At 41.3% G+C, this 21,010-nt stretch overlaps 1 protein-coding gene across 1 annotated transcript in view; it reads right to left on the reverse strand.

Annotated features, from left to right (window-relative positions):
* LOC149316908 (V-type proton ATPase subunit G 3-like) overlaps positions 1-18,662 on the reverse strand; it is a 30,673-nt gene extending 12,011 nt beyond the window's left edge. The window contains exon 1 of the mRNA XM_089518777.1: positions 18,505-18,662. Within this exon, the coding sequence (XP_089374903.1) occupies positions 18,505-18,586 (82 nt within the window). The 5' untranslated portion in view covers positions 18,587-18,662. The remainder of the gene's footprint in view (positions 1-18,504) is intronic.
* Positions 18,663-21,010: the final 2,348 nt, after the last annotated feature.

Raw genomic sequence — 21,010 nt, forward strand, 5'->3', positions numbered from 1 at the left:
GGTCTCCAGATCTGTAGTCCAACACTCAAACCACTATGCAATGCTGTGACACATGTATCTTCCTCTTCCTCCAATGAGCTCAACATGGCGTTCATAGTTCTTCTCTTCCTCCCTCCCATTTTATCCTAAGAACAACCCTTTGAGGAAGGTTAAGGTAGACTCAGAGAGAGAAATGCCCAAAGGTTATTCACTGAGCTGCATGGCACAGTGGAGACTGGAACCCAGAGATCATCTGAGTGCCAGCATGGCACTCTTCTTATCACCTCATCAATCTGGCGGTCAGTATAACGTAACTGAAATGAAGGTTCCATATGGGCAGCTGTACTTAACATTCATTTTGTGGCCCTCTTTTGTCTGTTTTTCTGCCAGGAGAGGCAGAAGATCACCATTTAATGCCACGTACATTGTGTAACAGCAAAAACAAGAACAATAGCAATCAAAAGCAGTTGCAAAGAAATCTAGCAAAAGGGACTAAGCAGCTTTATAGAAGCAGCAATAAGAAATAGAAAGAAAAACCTACTGGGGAAAATCTGATTTAGATCTGTGACTCATACTGAAAATGTTTCATAGCTTCCTATTCCAGGTGCTATAAGAAAATGCAGCAATGATACAGAAACTGATATAACAAAAGAAAAGGTCAGCACAATGCTGGTACAAAAATGTCAGTGATATGGAAAGCTCCTGGAAAGGGGGGGGGGGGAATACTGCATAATTTGGAGATAGCAATGCTTCAAAAGTGCATGTTAACTATCTAAATCACATTCTTTGAGAGATGCAGAATATTTGTTAAGTTCTCTGTGTTGGGACACAATGCCTTACTATACTGTTATGCACTTGTTGCAGGAAGTTATGATAACTAGAAGGAACCGAGTGTTGCTTTGCACAGGTAGAACTGCTTTCTGCTAAAGTAAAACTGCCTTTTGACTTTATATTGAAATAGATATTATTTTTATTTTCAACATTTCTACACCACCCTTAACTGAAAGGATCAATAGCAAGTAAGGGGTCCTCATTCGTAGCCAGATATCAAAAAGACAAGGAAGAGCCAGTTATCTACAAGACAAAGAAGAGATAGAGTGTGTATGAGTACTCAGCTTGTTTGGGGCAATTAGCTTACACATTGTAAACTGCTTTGGGAATGCTTAAGTCAGGGACGTAGCCAAGAGGAGGGTTCTTGGAGTCCGGACCTCCCCCTTCCATTAGAAAAATGAATGGTGCGTGCTGCTGCGCCGCTGCGCCCAAGCCCCATTATAAGGGTGGCACTTAGTTTGGACCCCCCCTTCCTAAAATCCTGGCTACGTCCCTGCTTAAGTGCACTGATAAGCGGTATAGAAATGTACGTGCTATTGCTAAAAGATCTGAAGAGAAAAGGAAATCAAGTAAACCAGACACCACTGTGCATGGAAATACTTGCAGGAAGGATTCAAAAAATGCCAGTGGGCTCAATACAGAGGTGATAAAATGATCCTGCTTCCCGACTGATCTATGGCATACAGTTGGCCGTCTGTATCCTTGGATTTTTTTTATCCACAGATTCAAGCATCCATGACTTGAAAATATTCCCCAAAATATATAAATCCCAAGAAGCAATCCTGGATTATGCCATTTTATATAAGAGGTACCATTTTACTGTATCATTGTATAAAATGGAACTTGAGAATCCACGGATTTTGGTATCCACTGGGGATCCTGGAACCAAACCTCAGTGGATACCAAGGGCCCACTGTACATGGAACAGGGATGAGCAAGGAATATCCATCCATCCATCCATCCATCCATCCATCCATCCATCCATCCATCCAATTTAGAAGAGCCCTGGTGGCGCAGTGGTTAAATGCCTGTACTGCAGCCATTCACTCAAAACCACAAGGTTGCGAGTTCAAGACCAGCAAAAGGGCCCAAGCTCGACTCAGGCTTGCATCCTTCTGAGGTCGCAGAAATGAGTACCCAGACTGTTGGGGGCAAATTAGCTTACTTGCTAATTAGCTTACTTGCTGTTCACCACAATGATCTTTGGAATAGTGGTATATAAATAAAACAATTATTATATTATTATTATAATTTATAACCCACCTTGCCCACAGTAAAAGATTCAAGGCAGGTTACAGCAAGTTAAAATAAAGTGCAGCTAAAACATAAAACAACATTTAACAACAATTCTTTTAAAATACGCACAAATTTAAAACAGTTTAAAAACACATTTAGATACAGGCACACCACACTCCATTAAAAGCTCTGTGTGCTGCAATAAGTGAAAAAGCAAAATCTTTCCTAAATGAAAAAGTTCTTTGCCTGTCGATGGAATGACAGTAGGAATGGGGCCAGTCACACTTCCTGAAGAAGGGAGTTCCACAACCTAGGAGCAGCCACCAAGAAGACTCTCTCTGAAGTCCTCACCAAATGTGCCTGCAATGGTGGTGGGACTGAGAGAAAGTTTTCAAAATACGTAGTGATTACATGGGCCTTAAAGAGGTCAGGTGAGCAAAATGGCCAGTCATGCCATGCAAAGGGTATAGGTAGCCATTATAAGACAAAGGGTTGTGAGATGTGGAAGCATCAGGAGCTTAGAAGGGGGTCTCATCCTCTGAAATCCTGCGGGGTCATGTGGACCCTATTCCTTGGAAACTGTCCACCTCTGAGATAGTGTTATGTGCATACATATATATGAAATCGATGTGTGGACGCTTGGAGGCACAGTGTCAAGCTTCCCTGATCTTCATGTTGGTTCTTTGTGCAGCTGATGTTTGAAGAGAGCTCCTATGTAATGGGAACAAAAATGAGATGCAAGAAAAACAGTAGACACCCACTGTCACTGATGACAATGTGGTCTTCTATTTTTTAGTTAAACAGATCAACTTATTTATAGATGCTGTGATCTTAAAGAAGACCAAAGAGGGAAAACAGTCTCACAGTAGTATATATTGATTAGCAAAAAGCCTTTGATTCTGTGCTGCTCTCCTGGCTACTTCGAACACATAGGCCATACAAAGTGAAACCCATTGTAACAGGGCTCCTGGCAATGGCAGAATAAAACATTAGTATTGTTAAAGGATGAGGGTGGGGTAAGTGTAATCCGTGAGCCACATGTGGACCCATTGTCTTTTGTATCTCCCCCACCCCAGACTTCTGCAGAGAGCCAGTGTGGTGTAGTTGTTTGAGTTTTGGATTATGACTCTGGGTTCAATTCCCAATTCTGCCATGAAACCTGCTGGATGATCTTGGGCAAGTCACTTGCTCTCAGCCTCAGAGGAAGGCAATGGCAAATCTCCTCTGAACAACTCTTGCCAAGAAAACCTCATACAACTCTAAGGCACACAACAACAATACACTCCTGCCCCTCTAAAGCCCCCTTACCCCACACCACCATTTTGGAGGGGTGATCTCAAAAAATCTAACCGCTAACCTGGCAGCTTTCAGTAAAGTAGATTTGCTGAAACACTAACTGAAAAGCCACTTAACTCCTCTGAAATACCAGTAATCAGAACCAGGAATCAATTTTGGAGGGCATGGAATGATTGCTATGTATGTTAATGGCAATACCTGGACACTTTGCAATAACCATGGTTAGAGCACTAACCTCTAATTTAATCTCAAACCACTACATTACACTGGCTCTTGACTCACTAGATAAGACAATAATACTTGGTAAGGTAAAACATAGTAGGAAAAGAGGAAGAATATGTTCTAACTGGATAAGCTCAACCAAGGAAGCCACGGCCATGACTCTGTAAGAGTTGAACGGGGCTGTTGTTGACACGGTGACTTGGGGGTCTCTCATTCATGGGGTCACCATAAGTTGAAGTTGACTTGATGGCAGTTCACAATAAAGTATTCTTGTAATCAATAACAACTGTAACAACAGCAATAACCAATGTGTCATGGACTGCCTTGGGCCTGACTTAGAGGCACAGTCAAAGGACTTAGACTCTGAAGAAATGGAGGAGGCTGAGACAGAGGCATCTTGGGCTGCCTGGATCAGCAGTCCCAGAGCAGGCTCAAGAAGCTGCAAAGAGAGAAACAAACTCTATGGACTCTAGGCTGCAGGTGCTATGGCTTGTGGATAGAAGGCAGATCAGGGAGTCTGTAAGGATGTCTTCCAGGCTAGAAGCTAAGAGGAGAGCTAATAGGTTTCAGCTGAGAGAAGCAGAGGCCTCTGAAAAGACTTCTAGCTGCAGAGGTTTTTGGTAGCCAACGACCAGTCTTGCCGGTTTGTTGTTCCTGTATTCCTTGCTCTTGGATACAAATTATGTAACCTCTGGATTTGCCTTGTGACTATGCTCTTGCCTCTGCCCTTTGCTGTGACTGAGTGACTGGTATTGTGTGACCCTTGGACTGGACTGGACTCTGGATTACTCCTTGGCATATTCCCCTGCTTCCTCTGCTGTGCTGCCCTCAGTAGAGGTAAGCAGGCCACAATGCTATAATAATTGTTGCTTTACCACATACACTTATTTGGGAGTTGGGTACTCAGAATTTAAGAAATGAATTCTAAAACCTTGTCTTGATCCATATATGCAAAAGTATTTGTTCGAAAAATTCTAAAGCAAAAGTAAGAGAAAACACATTCTGTCTGGTTCATATTAAATAAAATGCCAGAGGTTGTAGGCTTGACAAACTGCTAGGACATTCCTGAAACATGACTGACACTTCTTAAAAAACTGGCTTCAGATATTGATTCCTTGTTTGGTCACAGCAGAACTGTAGAAAAGAAGAAAGGATGATGATGATGATGATGATGACGACGATGACAAAATCATTACATCAGATGATGATCTCAGAGGATCACAAAACAAAGCTTAAAAGTTGCTGTTAAGAAAGATGAATATAAAAACAAATTGAAGACAGCAATAACTGAGCAGTTAATGGATGTAGATTATTATCTTATCACTGCTTACTTCTAGATGGTTTCTCCTTGTCATTTGTATACATTAATCTTAAAAGTAACTTTACAGTTTCTGTCAAGGAGAACTAAATCACAGCTAATCTTCCCCTTTCCTTCCTCCACTTTATTTTATTTATTTATTTAGAGTATTTATACCCTGCTCTTCAGCCACAAAGGCTCTCAGAGTGGTTTTCAGATTGTTAATTTGACAGTTCCCTGCCCTCAGGTTTACAATCTAAAAAGACATGACACAAAAGAAGGGAGTGGCAGTGGGGAAGGGGATCAAGCCTAGCAGATACTGGAGTGTTCTTCTCTCCCTCCAGGGCCAGGGCAGTAGCAGCCAAGAATTTTTATACCCTACCCTTCAGCCCTAAAGGCTATCAGAGAAGCTTACAATTATTATTTTTAATTAGACAGTTCCCTGCCCTCAGGCTTACAATCTAAAAAGACATGACACAAAAGGAAAGGGAATGGTGGTGGGGAAGGGGATCAGGTCCAGCAGTTCTCCTCTCCCTCTGAGGCCTGGACCAAGGCAGATAGACTGGAGGGAGATGGAGGGAGGGCCTTTCAGCTACTTCGGGGGCTAGGCATAGTGGCGCTGTGCCTGTCTCTCTTTCTCTCCTTCCACTTGTACCTAACCTACCAAAATTATTTAATTTAAAAGGTCTGACTGAGCTAAGATATTTCAATCCATGATCTCAGGATGTGTTGATTAAATTACAACACTGGGTAGGTTCCCACTTTGAAATCTCTTTAAAATGTGTCAACTTATAAATGTCCAAGCACCCAACCTGTTTAAATGGACCGTTCTACGATCCTGTCTGCACAGGCCAAATAAAGCACCCCTCCGTCCTCTTTGTGGGGAGATGAGGCAATGCACAGCCCAAACCCCTGTCCTGATGCAAACAGACCAGATGACAGCACCAGAACCAGGATATAGCACTCTTAACCTGGATCTAAGTACATCATCCTTTTCTCCAGATCTTCCTGGAAGCTCTGGAAGTCTCCATTCTGATGGCAGGTAGCTGTTGAAATGTGTCTTTCTCTGCTGCTTGGCATGTCCATTGCTGCTGCCAGTTGTTCACTGTGAGGTCAGAATGAGGTGCCCAGTTATGTGATCAAGGCTGGGTGCCTCATTCTGACTTCAGAGCCAAGTGATTCAAAGTGTCGACGGATGCACTTAGCTCTGAAGTCAGAATAAGGCACCCAGCCTTGATCACATAACTGGGCACCTATGTTCCAATGCCAAATGGCTGATCATATATACATGCTGCTGAGCCATTTGATACTGGAACATATGGTCTTTGCAATGGAGGTGGGTTGGGGCAACGATACTCTGGGCTGTCCTGCACTAGTATGGACAGGACCAAAATGTACATATATCTGAATCTGAATTCTGAGAAACTGCAGTAGTCTTTGGAGTCCCAAATAAAACATAGGGAATATAACAACAACAACAACAACAACAACTACAACAACACAATTTTATACATCTATATCTTGCTTTTCTCTCCATAATGTGACTAAAGACAGCTAACAATATATTTAAAACAATACATAATAAAACAATGATAAATGAATAATGCAAGAAAATGCAACTTTCTCATTCTGAAAAATCCATGATATGTGTTACATCAGCACCAATATACATGTGTCCCCAAATGACCAGTTAATTATAATGATTTTTTAACAGAAAATTGTTTTTAAAACCATTGGAAATGGAAGCTTGGTGTAACATTTAGTAAAATAAAATGGAATGGAGCCTTCTGAAATGAGGCAAGACCTATAGCTACAATATATTAATATATTGCTGGCACTTTAACACAAAGCAAAATGAAGAAGTCTTTTTTTTAAAACAAAAACTAGCCAGTACATCTGTTGGAGACGTAACTTGTCTGCAGCAGTCTGTCTGCACATTTGGCAAGTCTTCTATAATACATCCATTTTGGATTCAAGTTAAAAGAGATATGAAGAGAATGTCCAAATACAAAATACCTCTTTTGACTCTAAACCCATGCTGCTCATCCTCTGCCAATATCATAGGACTAAAGATGAATAAGTCATTGATTTCAAATGTGTTAACTGCTATATAACTAATTATAGTGAAATAAATAAATAAGATGAAACCTAAAGTGACAACACATAAGGAAAGGATAAGCACAATTTGGCAGATAACCTGAGCTTAAAAAATAAAATAAGAAATAAAATGAAATTATAGCAATAAAAGATGATCAAGTAATTAATAGAATGGGACCCTTTTTTGATTTTTTATTATCCTGTTCTTACAATGTTTTAAGCCAGACCTATGATATTATAAATATTGCAATTCAACTTATGCTTGTGGCACCATTGCAATGACTGCAGATACCCCCTTTAACCCACCAGCTGCAACAACCAAAGGGATTCTGAGGTGATGGAGGGTGGAATACTGAATGATGACATGCCCAGCCCTAACTAGCCAGTGAGGTATGATGGGAAAGCACTACTACTATTGAGCAAATAACGTAAATGAGTTATGTTACTTCAGCCTTCTGTATCTTGGTACTATCTAGATGTGATGCATGCCAACTGGCTAGCTGTGGATGATGGGATTTCTAATCATACATATCTGCGTAGCACTGACTTTGCAAAGCTATCGTCTTCTTTTTTTTAAATTGCATATGCAAATTTGTGACTTTGTAATGTGTATAAAACAACAAATGCAAAACTAACAATAGAAATGTACCATGTGTAATGACCATGTGTAACTGCCTACTGACCATGGGTGGCAAGCTTTTCCCATCTTTTTAACCTTCCAGTGATCAACTGTACCTTACTGTTGTCAAACAATCTCTTTTTCAACCCCACTAAAACATCTTGTCTCTAATTCGGGAAATCCTGTATGCTGAGCCCAATGTATTGAAATCGTCTTACTGAGCCCAGTGCATTGAAATCATTTTGCACACAGTACTCCTTCTTGCTGTTTCTTATTCACAAGCCTCTCATGAGACATGATGGGTCCCAATTTCTGTATCTGTCCTGCTGGTGTAACTCTGGCATTCCTTGGCTAAAGTCAATGGAGTGAAACAGCATCTGAGAAGGCTCAGATTCTAAGTAAGCCACATTTGGTGACCGCTCACATTTGAGACTTGAGGCAATTGTTCTTTTTTATTTTCCCTTTTACTTGAGCTTGCCATGCCTCAATGGACTGAATCTGGTTGCTCCACACATGTGAAACTGTATCAGATGTGACATAGAACAATGCGAGTCCTCTGGGCATGGCACAGTGAAGAACACAATGCAAAGAAAGTGAGTCTTTTCAGTGGATCTTTGGTTCAAGACAGCTCTGGAAAGAACTGACTGATCCAGCAGAAAATTTTCTGCTTGGTGGGCAGCTCAGTTTCAAGTCAGTACCTGCATCTGAGTGAGTAGGTTTAAGGAGCATAGATCGATCCCCCATCTGAGGCCTCAAATCAAATTACAGATGGCTCATCTTGCTGAGTTTGCTTATTGCAAGGATTCCAGGAGAGATCACGTGTGCTCATATCTCCACAGAAGAATCAATGTGGCAAGGGACTATGTGGATTTATTGACTATCATTTCGTCTTGAGATGTATCATCCGTTCACCCAAGCCATGTGATTTAATTGCACTTGCCAGAATCTACATGTTACAGTAAACTTTTGGATTATGTACAGATGAGTACAAACTCTTTTAAAGGCCTGTGGTTCATTTAAAATAAGGAGCCCAAAGAACATGTTTTCCCAAGGTTAAGGTTTATTGAATGTGACTAAACTGCAGTGTATTCAACTGCCACTATGAAGCCTCCAGCAAACACAGTTGCAGAAGATGGCTGACTCAATGAATATGCTTCTGGATGGCCTGATTCCAGTTCAGGCTGTCCATCAATTCAAGCTGCAATATCATCGCACAATATGAAGGTGTCTAGTGGAAGGAGTATCCATTACTATTTGATTTTTGTGTGGAACACTTGAGAAACTCCTGTGAAAAGAATAGCAGTGATGAAGAGTCTTTGCACTGTACAAAGTCTCGGGGAATTAATTCTGCACAAAGTTACACCCAGTTTTTCCATGCAAAATCACATATTTGTGTGTGCAGAAAATGTGGAGGTTTGTTTTGTTTTACACATTAAAATCCTGTTGTCTCTATAAAACCCATGGTTTTTGTGCAGAAAACAGGTGTGAATTTAGGTAGAAATTTCCTGAAACTCTTTGCAAGGTGTAAATTTTTGGTTTTGTTCTGTGCCTTCATGTCATTTCTGACTTATGGCAACTCTAAGGCAAACCTATTGCAGGGTTTTCTTGACAAGGTTTCTGATAAGGTTTGTTCAGAGGGGGTTTGCCATTGCCTTCCCCTGAGGCTGAGAGCACGGGCCTTGCCTAAGGATTTGCCCTCTTGAGAAACCTTCTTTTTCTCCTGAATATTATGGAAAATACTTGTCCCTGCCTATCATCATGAAGCATGTGAAAATTTACCTCCCTAGTTTTGACATAGCCTCTCAGTTTCAAAATCCCTTAAAACAGAGTGTGGGGTGGGGACTGAAGCACTGTATTCTAGTATGACACAGAGCACATCCAGATTAATAGAAAAGTTCCAGATTTTGTTCCTGTTCTTTCTAATTTTATACTGGGTTAAAACAAACTGACTTGGAGAAGTGGTATAAAATGTCTCTGATTGTAAGGGGAACTGACAGAAAATATTCTGGGACACACAAAAACATCTATGGCTCTCCAAAATAAAATCTGAAAGAATAGGAACAAAATCTGGGCCTTTCTCATCTTTTAAATTGGTACTGATGCTCCCACAGAGACTGAGTAAAGTCTATGCTGAGTAACACCTATAAGAACAATCAAACTGTCTTGAGAACCAGAGGAACAGAAGAAATAGAAGTAATCTTATCAGTTAACCTCCCCCCACAGAAATCCCTTGCATTGTTCTTCAGAATCATCTCAAAAACTGAAATCAAATTTGGTAGGAAATCTATCCAGATTTTATTAGTATTAGCCACAAGCTAAAGATTTATTTACCTGTCTGAGGCTGCAGCCAAAAGCTTGGTTACTGCGAATAAGATTTCTTCAGAGTCCATATATGTAAAATTACACTGTAAGACTCCCAATAAGACTTTCAATCTTACTGAGGAATTTATCACACAGGAGGGGGGGATGTAGAGTTTAAACAGTGATTAACTGTGAAAATCACACAATTGACATTAAAATGCAATTAAAATGAGATTTACACAAGAGCCATTATCCTGTGAATAACCAGGGAATAACCAGACAATTAACAGCAAAAAGTCATTTATGGGAAAATCCAGTGAATTATTTGCTGCTGTTTCTTGCCTGGTTAATCATGGGATAATGGCACTTTAATCATGTTTCATCTCAGTGTTGCATGAAAACCATTAGCGCAATTGTGGGATTTTGATGGGCATCAGAAAGATGGACAGAAACCAAGAAATGTGTCAGAAAAAGAGAAACCTGTTATGGAATTTAGTGTTTTATAAAGGGGATCAAGAACAAAGCAATGGTGGAACAAACATCAGGAGGAAGAGAAAGTGGAAAAGAGCCCATGCAGAAAGGACAGAAAATACTCCTCCTTCCCTTGAAGTCTATCAAAGAACATTATTTTTGGGGACACAGTAAGATAACCAGAGTCAAACTCTAGTCCAGTGATGGTGAACCTTTTAGAGACTGAATGCCCAAACTCAGTGGCATTCCCACACTGGGTGACACTGACTGCTAGGTGTGAGACTTCCAGAGGGTGGGACCAACAAGATTCAGCGTGGTGTAATAGTTTGAAACAGAAACCCACTGAGTAACCTTAGGCAAATCACATTCTCTCAGCTTCTGAACAAAGCTTGCTAAGAAAATCTTGTAACAGATTTGTTGTGACTAGTCATCTGGGTGGGAGATCAGGGTTCAATTCCCCATAAAGCCACAGAAACCCATCGGATAACCTTTGGCAAATCACACTCTCTCAGCCTCTGAGGACAGCAATGGCAAACCTTCTCTGACAAATCTTGCCAATAAAACCCTGTGATAGGGTTGCCAGAAATGACTTGAAGGCACACAACACACACACTCATCCAAGTCTGGGAGGAGGAGGAGGAAGAGGAGGAGGAGGTGCATCAGGGATGGGGACAAGCTGCAAGGGGTGGAACTTTGACCCAGAACGGTCAGGTTCCCAGCTGGAAGGGGCAGCGCTTCCACCTGTGCACTGCCCCTCCTTGTCACAGCTCAGTTTTCCATGGGAGAACCAGGCTGTGGCAAGGCACCAGGCTGACTATGCACACTTCCACGCCCTTTCTAGCTATGGCCACCATGTGCCCTCTGACATGGCTTCATGTGCCAGAGAGGCTACGTGTGCCACAGGTTTGCCAACATGGCTCTAGTCAGGAGGCCAGATGTTGGTAGCTGTAAATGGGACAGTACTGAATTAGAATCTAAGGATCTGGGCATTATGATCACAATGTGTTTGTAAAGCCAATGGTTATATGAACTGTGAAAGCACTTCACAGATTCAATATATATAGAGAGTCTCTCTCTCTCTCTCTCTCTCTCTCTCTCTCTCTCTCTCTCTATATATATATATATATATATATATATATTGAAAGCATACTTCTTAAGTGCCAAATTAAACCTTGTTCCATCATTTACTCAGAATGAGGCAATTGCTTCAGGTGGCAGTTGCAGGGAAAGGGGGCAGAAAATAGTGGATTTCCCCTCCCTCTTGCTGAGTTTAATGCAAACTACTTTTGCACTTTGAATTCAGCTTCACCAGGGGAAAATGGGAGTAGAAGAGAGAAACTGGGGCATTTGAAACGTAGCTGAAAAAGTAAGATGGAGGATTAATAAGGATTGACCCTGTCAAGTTGGGACAATTGGAAAGTATAGTGTGTGTGTGTGTGTGCGTGTGTGTGTGTGTGTGTGTGCGCGCGCTTACATTAGCCATGAGGCTTGTTGGAAGCCTCCTAAGCTAGCCTGATCTCTTCAAGTGCTGCCTCTCCAGCCATCAGTATTGAAGCGAAGAACCATCTGTCAGTCTGATCAGTCTTGGTACATGGAATAGAAATGTAGTACCATCTTATTCTTTTCTTCAGAAAGCCAACTGCCTTGGCCCAGTCTTGAATTAAATGGTTTTTTCCATACGTCTACTGCTACGATGCATGGCAGAACAACAAGGGTAAGCATAGAAAGTTAGGCTTTGGCCAATTGTGTGCATGTGGTAAATTTAGAAGTCTTCAAAACATGAAGATAAGTAAATAAAACCCATTAAACAATTTCAGGAATGCATCCATGTTACCCCAGACCTTGGCCTCTTGAAATTGCCTGTGGTTTTTAACCTTGCAAAATCAAGCAAGGTGTGCTTGATGTACAGCAAGTGCTGGATGTCATTCTAGTATGACAGCCTCTGAGCTTTCCCACAATGCCATTGGTCTAGTCACACCCATAACCTGCTGTTTCCCATTTCATTGAATTTGGACACCATTAATAAACTGGCACCGGGACTGCAGCGTTGCGGATGGTTTCAACCACTGTCAGTGTATATATATGACTGGAACTCTGTTATACCTGATTGCATCTCATGACACAATCTAGATCTAAACCTGCTGTTTCACTCAAGGCAAAGCCAAAACTAATGAATGGTTTGGATCATATTAACTTTTTCTGTGCAATAGGCAGCACAAACAAGGGCCTGTTGTTTGGTCATTCAAGGACACAACTGACAGCAAAGGTCAGGATATAGCAGACCTTGATTCATACCAGATGTGTGGCTCTCCTCACACAAGAGGTGGTGGCAGGGATATGAATTTGGGTTCAGTGCCTTCTGAGCTGGAATATGGTTTGCAGGTGACGGTGAGTAGGGTTAGCCTGAGATATGACCGGCTCTACATACCATAGGGACATAGGGATACCAAACAATACTGGATAACAAATATTTCTCTACTAACAAAATCATTCCAGGAAGAATCTCCTCCCTCGCCCCCCCCCCCCCCACAGGATACGCTCACATAAATTCTCCCTTGCATTACATAGCAAACATGAATGAAAGGATATAAATCCAGCTCTGGAGTTTGTAACCTCCCATCATGTGCATCTACAGTAACCTGGAAGCCACTGTTCCATTGAATAATTTCACATCTGTTGCAACTAGGATTGCCAAGGTGGATACAGGACAGAACTCCTCTAATAAAACATGAAGCAGTATGAGGTACATAAAGCTCTGACAAGCAAGCTGAAGGTACTTGTCCTCCCTCTCCTTCCAAACCCTAACTTTCCTCTGCTGCTGTCTCCTCTCAACACAGCTATTGCCTCCCCAGTGAACGGCAGGAAGAGCCGGCATAGAGCAGCTCCCAGCTCTGTCCTGGTTTCTATTGAGCTTTTATTTAACAAAGTTGTAATTGTATTTGCTTTGCTTTGTTCCTTATCATTCTGACAAATTCATTGGGACTACTCTTAAAGGTGGACTGAAATAATTTTAAAGTTTTTTTTTTAAAGTATGAAGAAGAACAAAAAATGCTTTTTGGGGTCTGAAGAGCAAAAGAGATCTCAGAGCATGCACTTTAGATACACTCTAAGTTCACCTTCCAGCTGGAATGCAGACATAGGATTGCATGTCAAAACATTTCACCCCTGTCCCTTCTTACTGGCTCCAGTGTTTACTATTGACAACTGCCTCCTTGCTAAACATTATTACTTCCTCTTTGTTAACCTTAGCTGGGACAAAGTGTTCTTCCATTAGTTTCTTAAGGATATGTGTGTTGGAAGGAGAAGCAACAATAGTAATGGTAGGAAAGACAAGGTGGTGGTAATAGGCCACAGAGCTTGGAAAAAGATTATTCTTGGGGTCTATAATACCCAGAATTCAAAGGGGTTTCTAGTCCAAAAGTCAGTTTCTCCAGCTCTGATAGTGTATATCATTGCCATTAGGTAGGAGCAAGAGGCAGGTTTAAGTCTCCTTCAGATAACCACTGAGGAATGGGATTGTACTCCAGGCCCTATCCACGAGATCACATGAGTTCCTTTTCCATTTCACCATCTTCCACAGCATGCATGTACTGAGCACCGATCATGGACATTTGCAGAGAGGGTATGGAAACCTACGAACAGACAGATCTACACTTTCCCCTCACAACTTCTGCAAATAATGCATACGTGCATGAGAGAGAGAGAGAGAGAGAGAGAGAGAGAGAGAGATTTGTTGTTGTTGTTAATTGGCCTTGAGTCAATCTCAACTTATGGCAACCTTATGGATGAGACATCTCCAAAACCCTCTGGCCTCCACTGCTCTGCTTAATTCCTGCAACCCCATACCCGTGACCTCTTTAACAGAGTCCATCCATATGGCATGTGGCCTTTTTCTCTTCCTACTTCCTTCTACCTTTCTCAGCATTATTGTATTTTACAATGAGTCTTTCCTTCTTGTGATGTGTCCGAAGTACAGTACAACAGCCTCTGTTTGGTCATCTATAGCCAAACAAGGCTTTGGAGTGGTGGGAGGTTATTATCAACTTGCTTGTTTCCTTGCTTCAGTTTCCTGCTTTACATGACTGCCATAGGTTAAAAAGAAAGAATGGAATGGACTGTGGTTGTTTCTAAATCTTTCCCTTGGTCTGTTTCTTTTCCCTGCATTATTAGGCCTGTTCCCACATGACCACCACCATCTTGGTGCCATCCTTTTCAGACGATGCACATCCCAAATCCTAGTTCTGGTGCAAACAGTCTGGATAACATCCAGCATGTTCTGCAGCAGAATCAGACTATACCAGCCTTCTGGGAAGATCTTCTAGGAAGAGGTCAGAATGAAGTGCCCATCCATGTCATCATTGCTGGGTGCCTTGTTCAGACTTGAGCGAATGATCTGCGTAGATGCACCGGGCATTTCAGCAGGACACTTGTGCAGACAGCCATGGTGGCAAGAGAAAGGAGTTTGAGGTAATGGGGACATGTCAAGGCCAGTGCAGACAAGGGACCTTATCGCTCACACAAAGAAGGAGGATGCTCGTGTGTGCGTGCATCCGGCAGAAAACGGAGTTTATTGCACACGAAGACGTCCTCCAAGAGGCCCCATTCCGCCCCCCGGCGCACACCCATTCACGTCCAGTCCTGACGGGTGCCATTTTTTGCCGACGGAAGGTAGTCCGTCAGGCAAAAATCACGCCCGTCAGGACTGGACGCGAACGGGTGCGTGCCAGGGAACGGAACGGGGCCTCTTGGAGGACTGAATTGTGTGTGATAAACTCTGTTTTCTGCAGAGCGCGCGTGCACACGAGCGTCCTCCTTCCGTCCCCAGAATGTTGAAAATTGTGTGCGCGATAAGGTCCAAGGCCTTATTATTTGGCTGAGTTTGTTTTCAAAATTGAATGAAAAAAGCAGCCCTTCAAAGAATATGAATGTGCTCAAACATCTGAATTCAAAGAAGGAACCAGTGCTTGGAAAAATGACTTTTTTGAACTACAGCACCCAGAACCCCCTAGCTAGTATGTCCACGATCATGCTAGAGGGCTCTGGGAGTTGTAATTACAAAATAATGTAACATTTCCAATTTCTGTAAGGGTCTATTTCTATATCCCACCCTGCCAGACAGCAATAATTTGAGCCATCCATTCTCATTTCTGTTTCTTGGACATTCCCTATGATTTCAGCTTTATAATGCAGCTTTAGAAATGCTTTTCTTTTCTTCCTCCCCCAGGGCAAATAAGCTTAAATCATGAAATCTATAACTTTTTAAAAAGGTTTGGGTTACACAACCATCTCCTTTCAGGAAAATGAAGGTCATGTTTTTGGTTTAACATCCCAGGTCTTTATCTGTTCAGAAAGGGCCAGTTCCTTGTTTTGCTTTACAACTGAATCCTGCTGATGGCTGAACACTGAGCAGGGGGAACTGCTGCTGACTGGAACAGATCACCTTGGAACTGGTGTTTGCTGAAGTGCACATGGAAATTGTTTCTGTTTGTGTTGCAGGCTTGCAGATTATTAATTAATCAAAAGCCCAGTTGGAAGCAATGCTTTCCTCCACATTCTTGAAGGGTTTCCTCTCCATGGAGAAGATCCCCCCTTTCCTCCTGTATTCTTAGAACACTCTAGAATTTATTTTAAATTTCCTTTGGTGGCCTTTTCCACCACCCCCCTCTGTTTTCTTTCTAATGCAGATCTCTCTATCATTTTGTAGCTTCCTGGCTTTAAGTGCCACATTCCCTGATCTGGAAAGAGTGCCATGGGGCACTAGTAGTACATGATCAAAGCAATGGGATGGTTGCATCATCTGAACATGGCAAGATGAGGCACCTTACCCTGGTGGGCTGCCAGTGCCATGGAGGGTTTACCTTGTGCCAACTTTTCACATACCTTATTTCAAAGTAGAGACCTAGGGAGGTGGCAGAATTGCCAAAGCATTGATTGTGACTATAGGTATCCTTTGTGCTAGATATTAAAAAATGAAGCCAATTGCTCTGAAATGATTTTTTTTAAAAGTCATAGGTGACATAAAACACTGGGGCAAAATTTCAATGCATGGAACGTAAGCCAATTTCTTTAGCAAAAATATTAATAACATCTGCTAATAAATGTGCAGCTGTGAACAGACCCCAAAGAAGTAAGGAGAGAGAGAGAAGTGGAAGGAGAGACAGCAGCAGGGGATGAAATTTTGGATAAAGATAAAAGAACACTCAGATGCCTATGGTTATTGTATATGTGCTGCTGCAAATGAAAATACTTACAAGATCTTATGTCTCTGATGCTACATTCCATGGATAGACAGAAAACAACCTATGGGCCACCCCCCAATCAGGTACGTAGCCAAGGGGGGGGGGTATGTGGGGTCCAGACCCCCCTTCCATTAGATACAATGAATGGCATGCGCCGCTGCGTCCAAGCCCCATTATAATGATGGCACTTAGTCTGGACCCCTCCTTCCCAAAATCCTGGCTACGTCTCTGCCCCAATCTGTTTTTGCACCCCTGGAGCCCTCAGTGCATCTCAGAATTGTTATTGTTTAAAAACTTGATACTGTGGTTTGCAAGTGGTATTGAGTGTCAAATTGCTACAAATGCAGTAGAATGAAGGGAAAAAGGAACTGAACACAGTATAGTCAACGGAAGAGCCGATATCAGTAAAATTAAGTAACTTTTATTTCAACATTAGTTGAAATGAGGCTGTCCAGACCACCCCTAAGGGGTGGCCTGCAGTCGCCTCCAGCTGTGCTGGATTGGGGCTGTGGCAACTGCACACCATGGCCCTGATCTGGCCTTTCCAAGATGCAAAAAAAGCTGCAGAAAGTGGCTCCTTTTTGCACCCTGGAAAAGGCACAATAGGCACAGCATCATGGCTTTAAGGTGCTCCTTTGGCACTACATTGTGTAAACACAGCGCCAGAGGAATGCTGTGACGCCATGTGCTGTTTAGAGTGGCACACAGCCTCACACCGCCATTGGGGCACAGTTGGGGTGTGCATCATATGGCTGTCACACCTCGCCTCTATTCCCAGGCCGGTCTGGAATGGCCAGTCTGCATAATCCCATTACGACATTAAAGTAAATGTAAATATATTTAAGGTTGATTTACATATCAATAGAACATTAATAATAACTGTTCATGTCTGATTGGAGAATTTTTAAAATTCATATTGGGTGGGGGGGTATTAATGAATTTCATAATACTGAATGAAGAATTAATCTTATAATTTAATTTTATTAATCTTATGATTTTTTGAATTTTTTAAAATACATTTTGCTAAGCCTTTTGTGTATTTTAAGCTTTAAAAACTTTTCAAAAGGCCACACAAACACAAACACAGAATTGGCCCTTGAGTATCTGGCTAGCCTTGTGACAGTTGCCCATTCCTATTATACACCACACAGTTATAAAATATTTACCAAAGACCTAATGCAGAGAAGATTAGTCAGATTTTTAAACATGTGGTTTAGGGCACGTGAAGCAGCTAAAGACATTATTGTCAGTGGAAGAAATGCAGCTGAGAAGACTGGAGGATACACTTCACTTTTTATGTATCATTACTAGGTAGTTTGCAAAGGCTGCTGATCAAATATTAAAGAATGATTCGAAATAGGTATGTAGTCATAGCTTAAATACGAGCTTCTTAGAACTTAAAGAAATTGCAACCATATTGGGACTCTGGACACCAGAGTTCAAATCTCTGTTCAGTTTGAGCAAGTCACAATCTCTCAGCCTCAGAGAAAGCCAAAGAAAACCCTTTCTGAACAAATCTTAAGAAGTAAACCCCATGATAGGCTCACCTTAGGATCAATGTAAGTTGGAAATGACTGAACGGCTCAGAACATTATAAGAAATTTTGAGCAGGATGTGTGACAAAATATTTGATAGACTACTGCTCTGATATAAAAGCTTTACAACTGGAAAACAAATTATCAACATGTTGTAAACATGATGTTGGACATAATTTCTAGAAACAAAATGTGAGAAGATAAATTCAGTTACTGAAACTATACTACCAGTTCAGTTAATTGATACAATTTATGTTCCAATATGTTATAGTTTTTTGGTTGAGCCTCTGCCTATATAAATGATTTCTGTACAACCAACTAACTCAAAAAGAATTTTCATTATTTTCCAAAAAGCATGCAACTCCATCATATTCAACTTACTTTTTTTGGCTTCTTCAAGCTTGTCCTTGGCACGCTTTTCTGCCTGCAGAAGCTGCTGGATTCCCTGAGAATGGCTAGTCATTTTGTATCCTTGATTGCAAAGAGTCTTTGTGGAAACTGGGAAGGAGGAAGAAACTTTTATGGTGCTCCTGCCCAGTTTTCTTACTGCTTGTCTTGTTGTGTCAACATGAGGAGCATTCACTTTGTGCCTTCCCAGCCTGCGGAAACTATATTTATGCTCTGGAAGGCAAAACAAAGAGTGGACTGAAGGAAGATGCAGACTAGTTTTAGCGTAACTTTCCCCCCCTCATCTGGCACTTATATGATCATTCAGATGTTTTGAAAATACAGAGTACTGTTTGTCCATAACACATATAAGCTTTATTTTATTTTATTTTAGAGAAACTATTATCAGACAAATACAAAAATAAAAAAGAATTGGCATATTCCTTGTTTTCTTTACATTGTTATTTCTGTGACAGAACCATGGATCCTAAGACAAACGATAGGGAAACATGACTATTTTCAACAGAGTTTATATAAAACATTTACATGCCAATGGCTATAATAATGCTGCTTCTGTCTTATGGGAGATGACTTTGTGTAGAAATTTTCACTTTTCAATGCTATTCCAGAGTGCAATGGCCTTTCATAGAAATGTGGTGAAATATGGCCACTCACAGATTTCGGCCTGTTCCTAGAAATGTATGTTCTCAGGTTCACAGACATAAGCTTCATTTATAATCAGGGCTGTTCATCATCATCATCATCATCATCATCATCATCATCATCATCATCTGAAACATGACAATCAACCCTGCAACCTTTGATTCATCTATGTAGGTGATATTTGTCATCTCTATGGTATGGCTGTGGGAAGGTATGGGAAAAAATGGTAGGTTCTTAAACCCTATCCCATTATGTATAGTTGTATGAGGGAACGAAAGTAGATCAACTGCCCAGAATTATCACACACAGTTTTCAAATTGCAATTATAATTGCAAAATAGTGCCTTTGGCAATGCTTATCACATGATGTCATCTCTGACCCATAACTACTGTGTCTTTGATGTGTGTTTATGGAGTACCTTTTCATTGACAAGAGAAATCCATCAATATGCTACCAATCACGTGGCAGTTCCATTAGACCTCATGTGCAAAACTTTGCTGCTGCAGCAATTGCAATATTAGCAGTCCTGTGGTGTCACAGTTACCTCCTCTCCACCCGTCCCTACTCCCTGTTGCTATTCCTAAGCAACCTGATTAATTTTTTCTATTTCTTTTATCTTTTTCTCTTTTAAAAGTTTAAATCAGAAATCCAGAACTGTGTTAAAAAGTAAAAATATTTTTAAATAAAGTAATAATAAAAGGAATGCTGGGTAGGAGCCATAAGGACAGGGAGGCATGGTTAAGGGGGAGCCTAAAAGAGCATGTGATGAACATAAACCTCAGTCGCACAATTGACAAGACGTGCAATAACTGCAGCTGTCAAACCAATATGTTTCCATTTTCTTTAACAAGTGTGATTGCAACAAGAATAGGGACCATGTGATAATGTCCTAAGAGTGGGCTCTTATTGTCTGCTTCTTTACCTGAGTCTGAGCAGTAGACTGAAGTCTACTGAAGACTTCCTTCTTCTGTTAGAAAATCAGCCTCTTTCATTTTTCCTATTTTTTGCTCTGCCTCCAAACAAAATCCACCCCTACTCCACGATCTACAATAACAGTTCCTCAGAGCCAAAAAGGTTTGTGATCTAGCCATCCTGTATGAAACACTACATGAGAGGTGTTCGCACATTACACTGAACATGCATTCGTACTATATATGGCCCTTCATATGATTGAGAGACTTGCACCCTATTCAGACATTCTCCACAGCCTTATTTAGGTGCTATTGTACATGAGTAAATATAGCCATGGATGTATATCCCCTTTCTTTACTACCAGCCTCCCCATCTTGACAGGGAAAGGCTGAAACAGAGCTGTAAGCATGTTTTGCTGAATTAGCTCAGCACATTCACATGCCCTCCCTTATGGTTTCTGATAACCTGAAACTCTGTAATCATGTTCACACAAATTAGATTACAGATCTTTTACAGACCTTTCTCTAGCAATACAGTAAGGGAGAGAGTGCAGAGGTAATGCCTGGGGCTTGACCTCCCTTTGTAAACAAAATTAAAGGTTTGAACATGGCTATCTGGGAATAATAAACACATTAGTCGAGGCAAATTCTGTGCCAGATCTGTCACCCCTACACATGGAGAGAAACATCTCTGCGATCTCTGGAGACCTTTAGCAGCTCTAGTGGCTCATCGCCATTAAAGTGGAATAATAGGGGTATAACTGTGTAATATGTTTGAGCCGTGAATTATGGTTCTGAGCTTTCAATCTTCCCATGAGCAGGAATCTGCCTTATCATGGGATAGCTTTCAAACATTTTTTCCAAATGTATTTTTACTGTTGTAACCCACTTGGATTCCTCATGACTGGGCAGGCTATAAAATAAAT

Source organism: Sceloporus occidentalis, unplaced genomic scaffold (assembly GCF_023333645.1).
Source record: "Sceloporus occidentalis isolate IW3139 unplaced genomic scaffold, rSceOcc1.0.p SCAF_3, whole genome shotgun sequence".
NCBI classification, from domain to species: domain Eukaryota; kingdom Metazoa; phylum Chordata; class Lepidosauria; order Squamata; family Phrynosomatidae; genus Sceloporus; species Sceloporus occidentalis.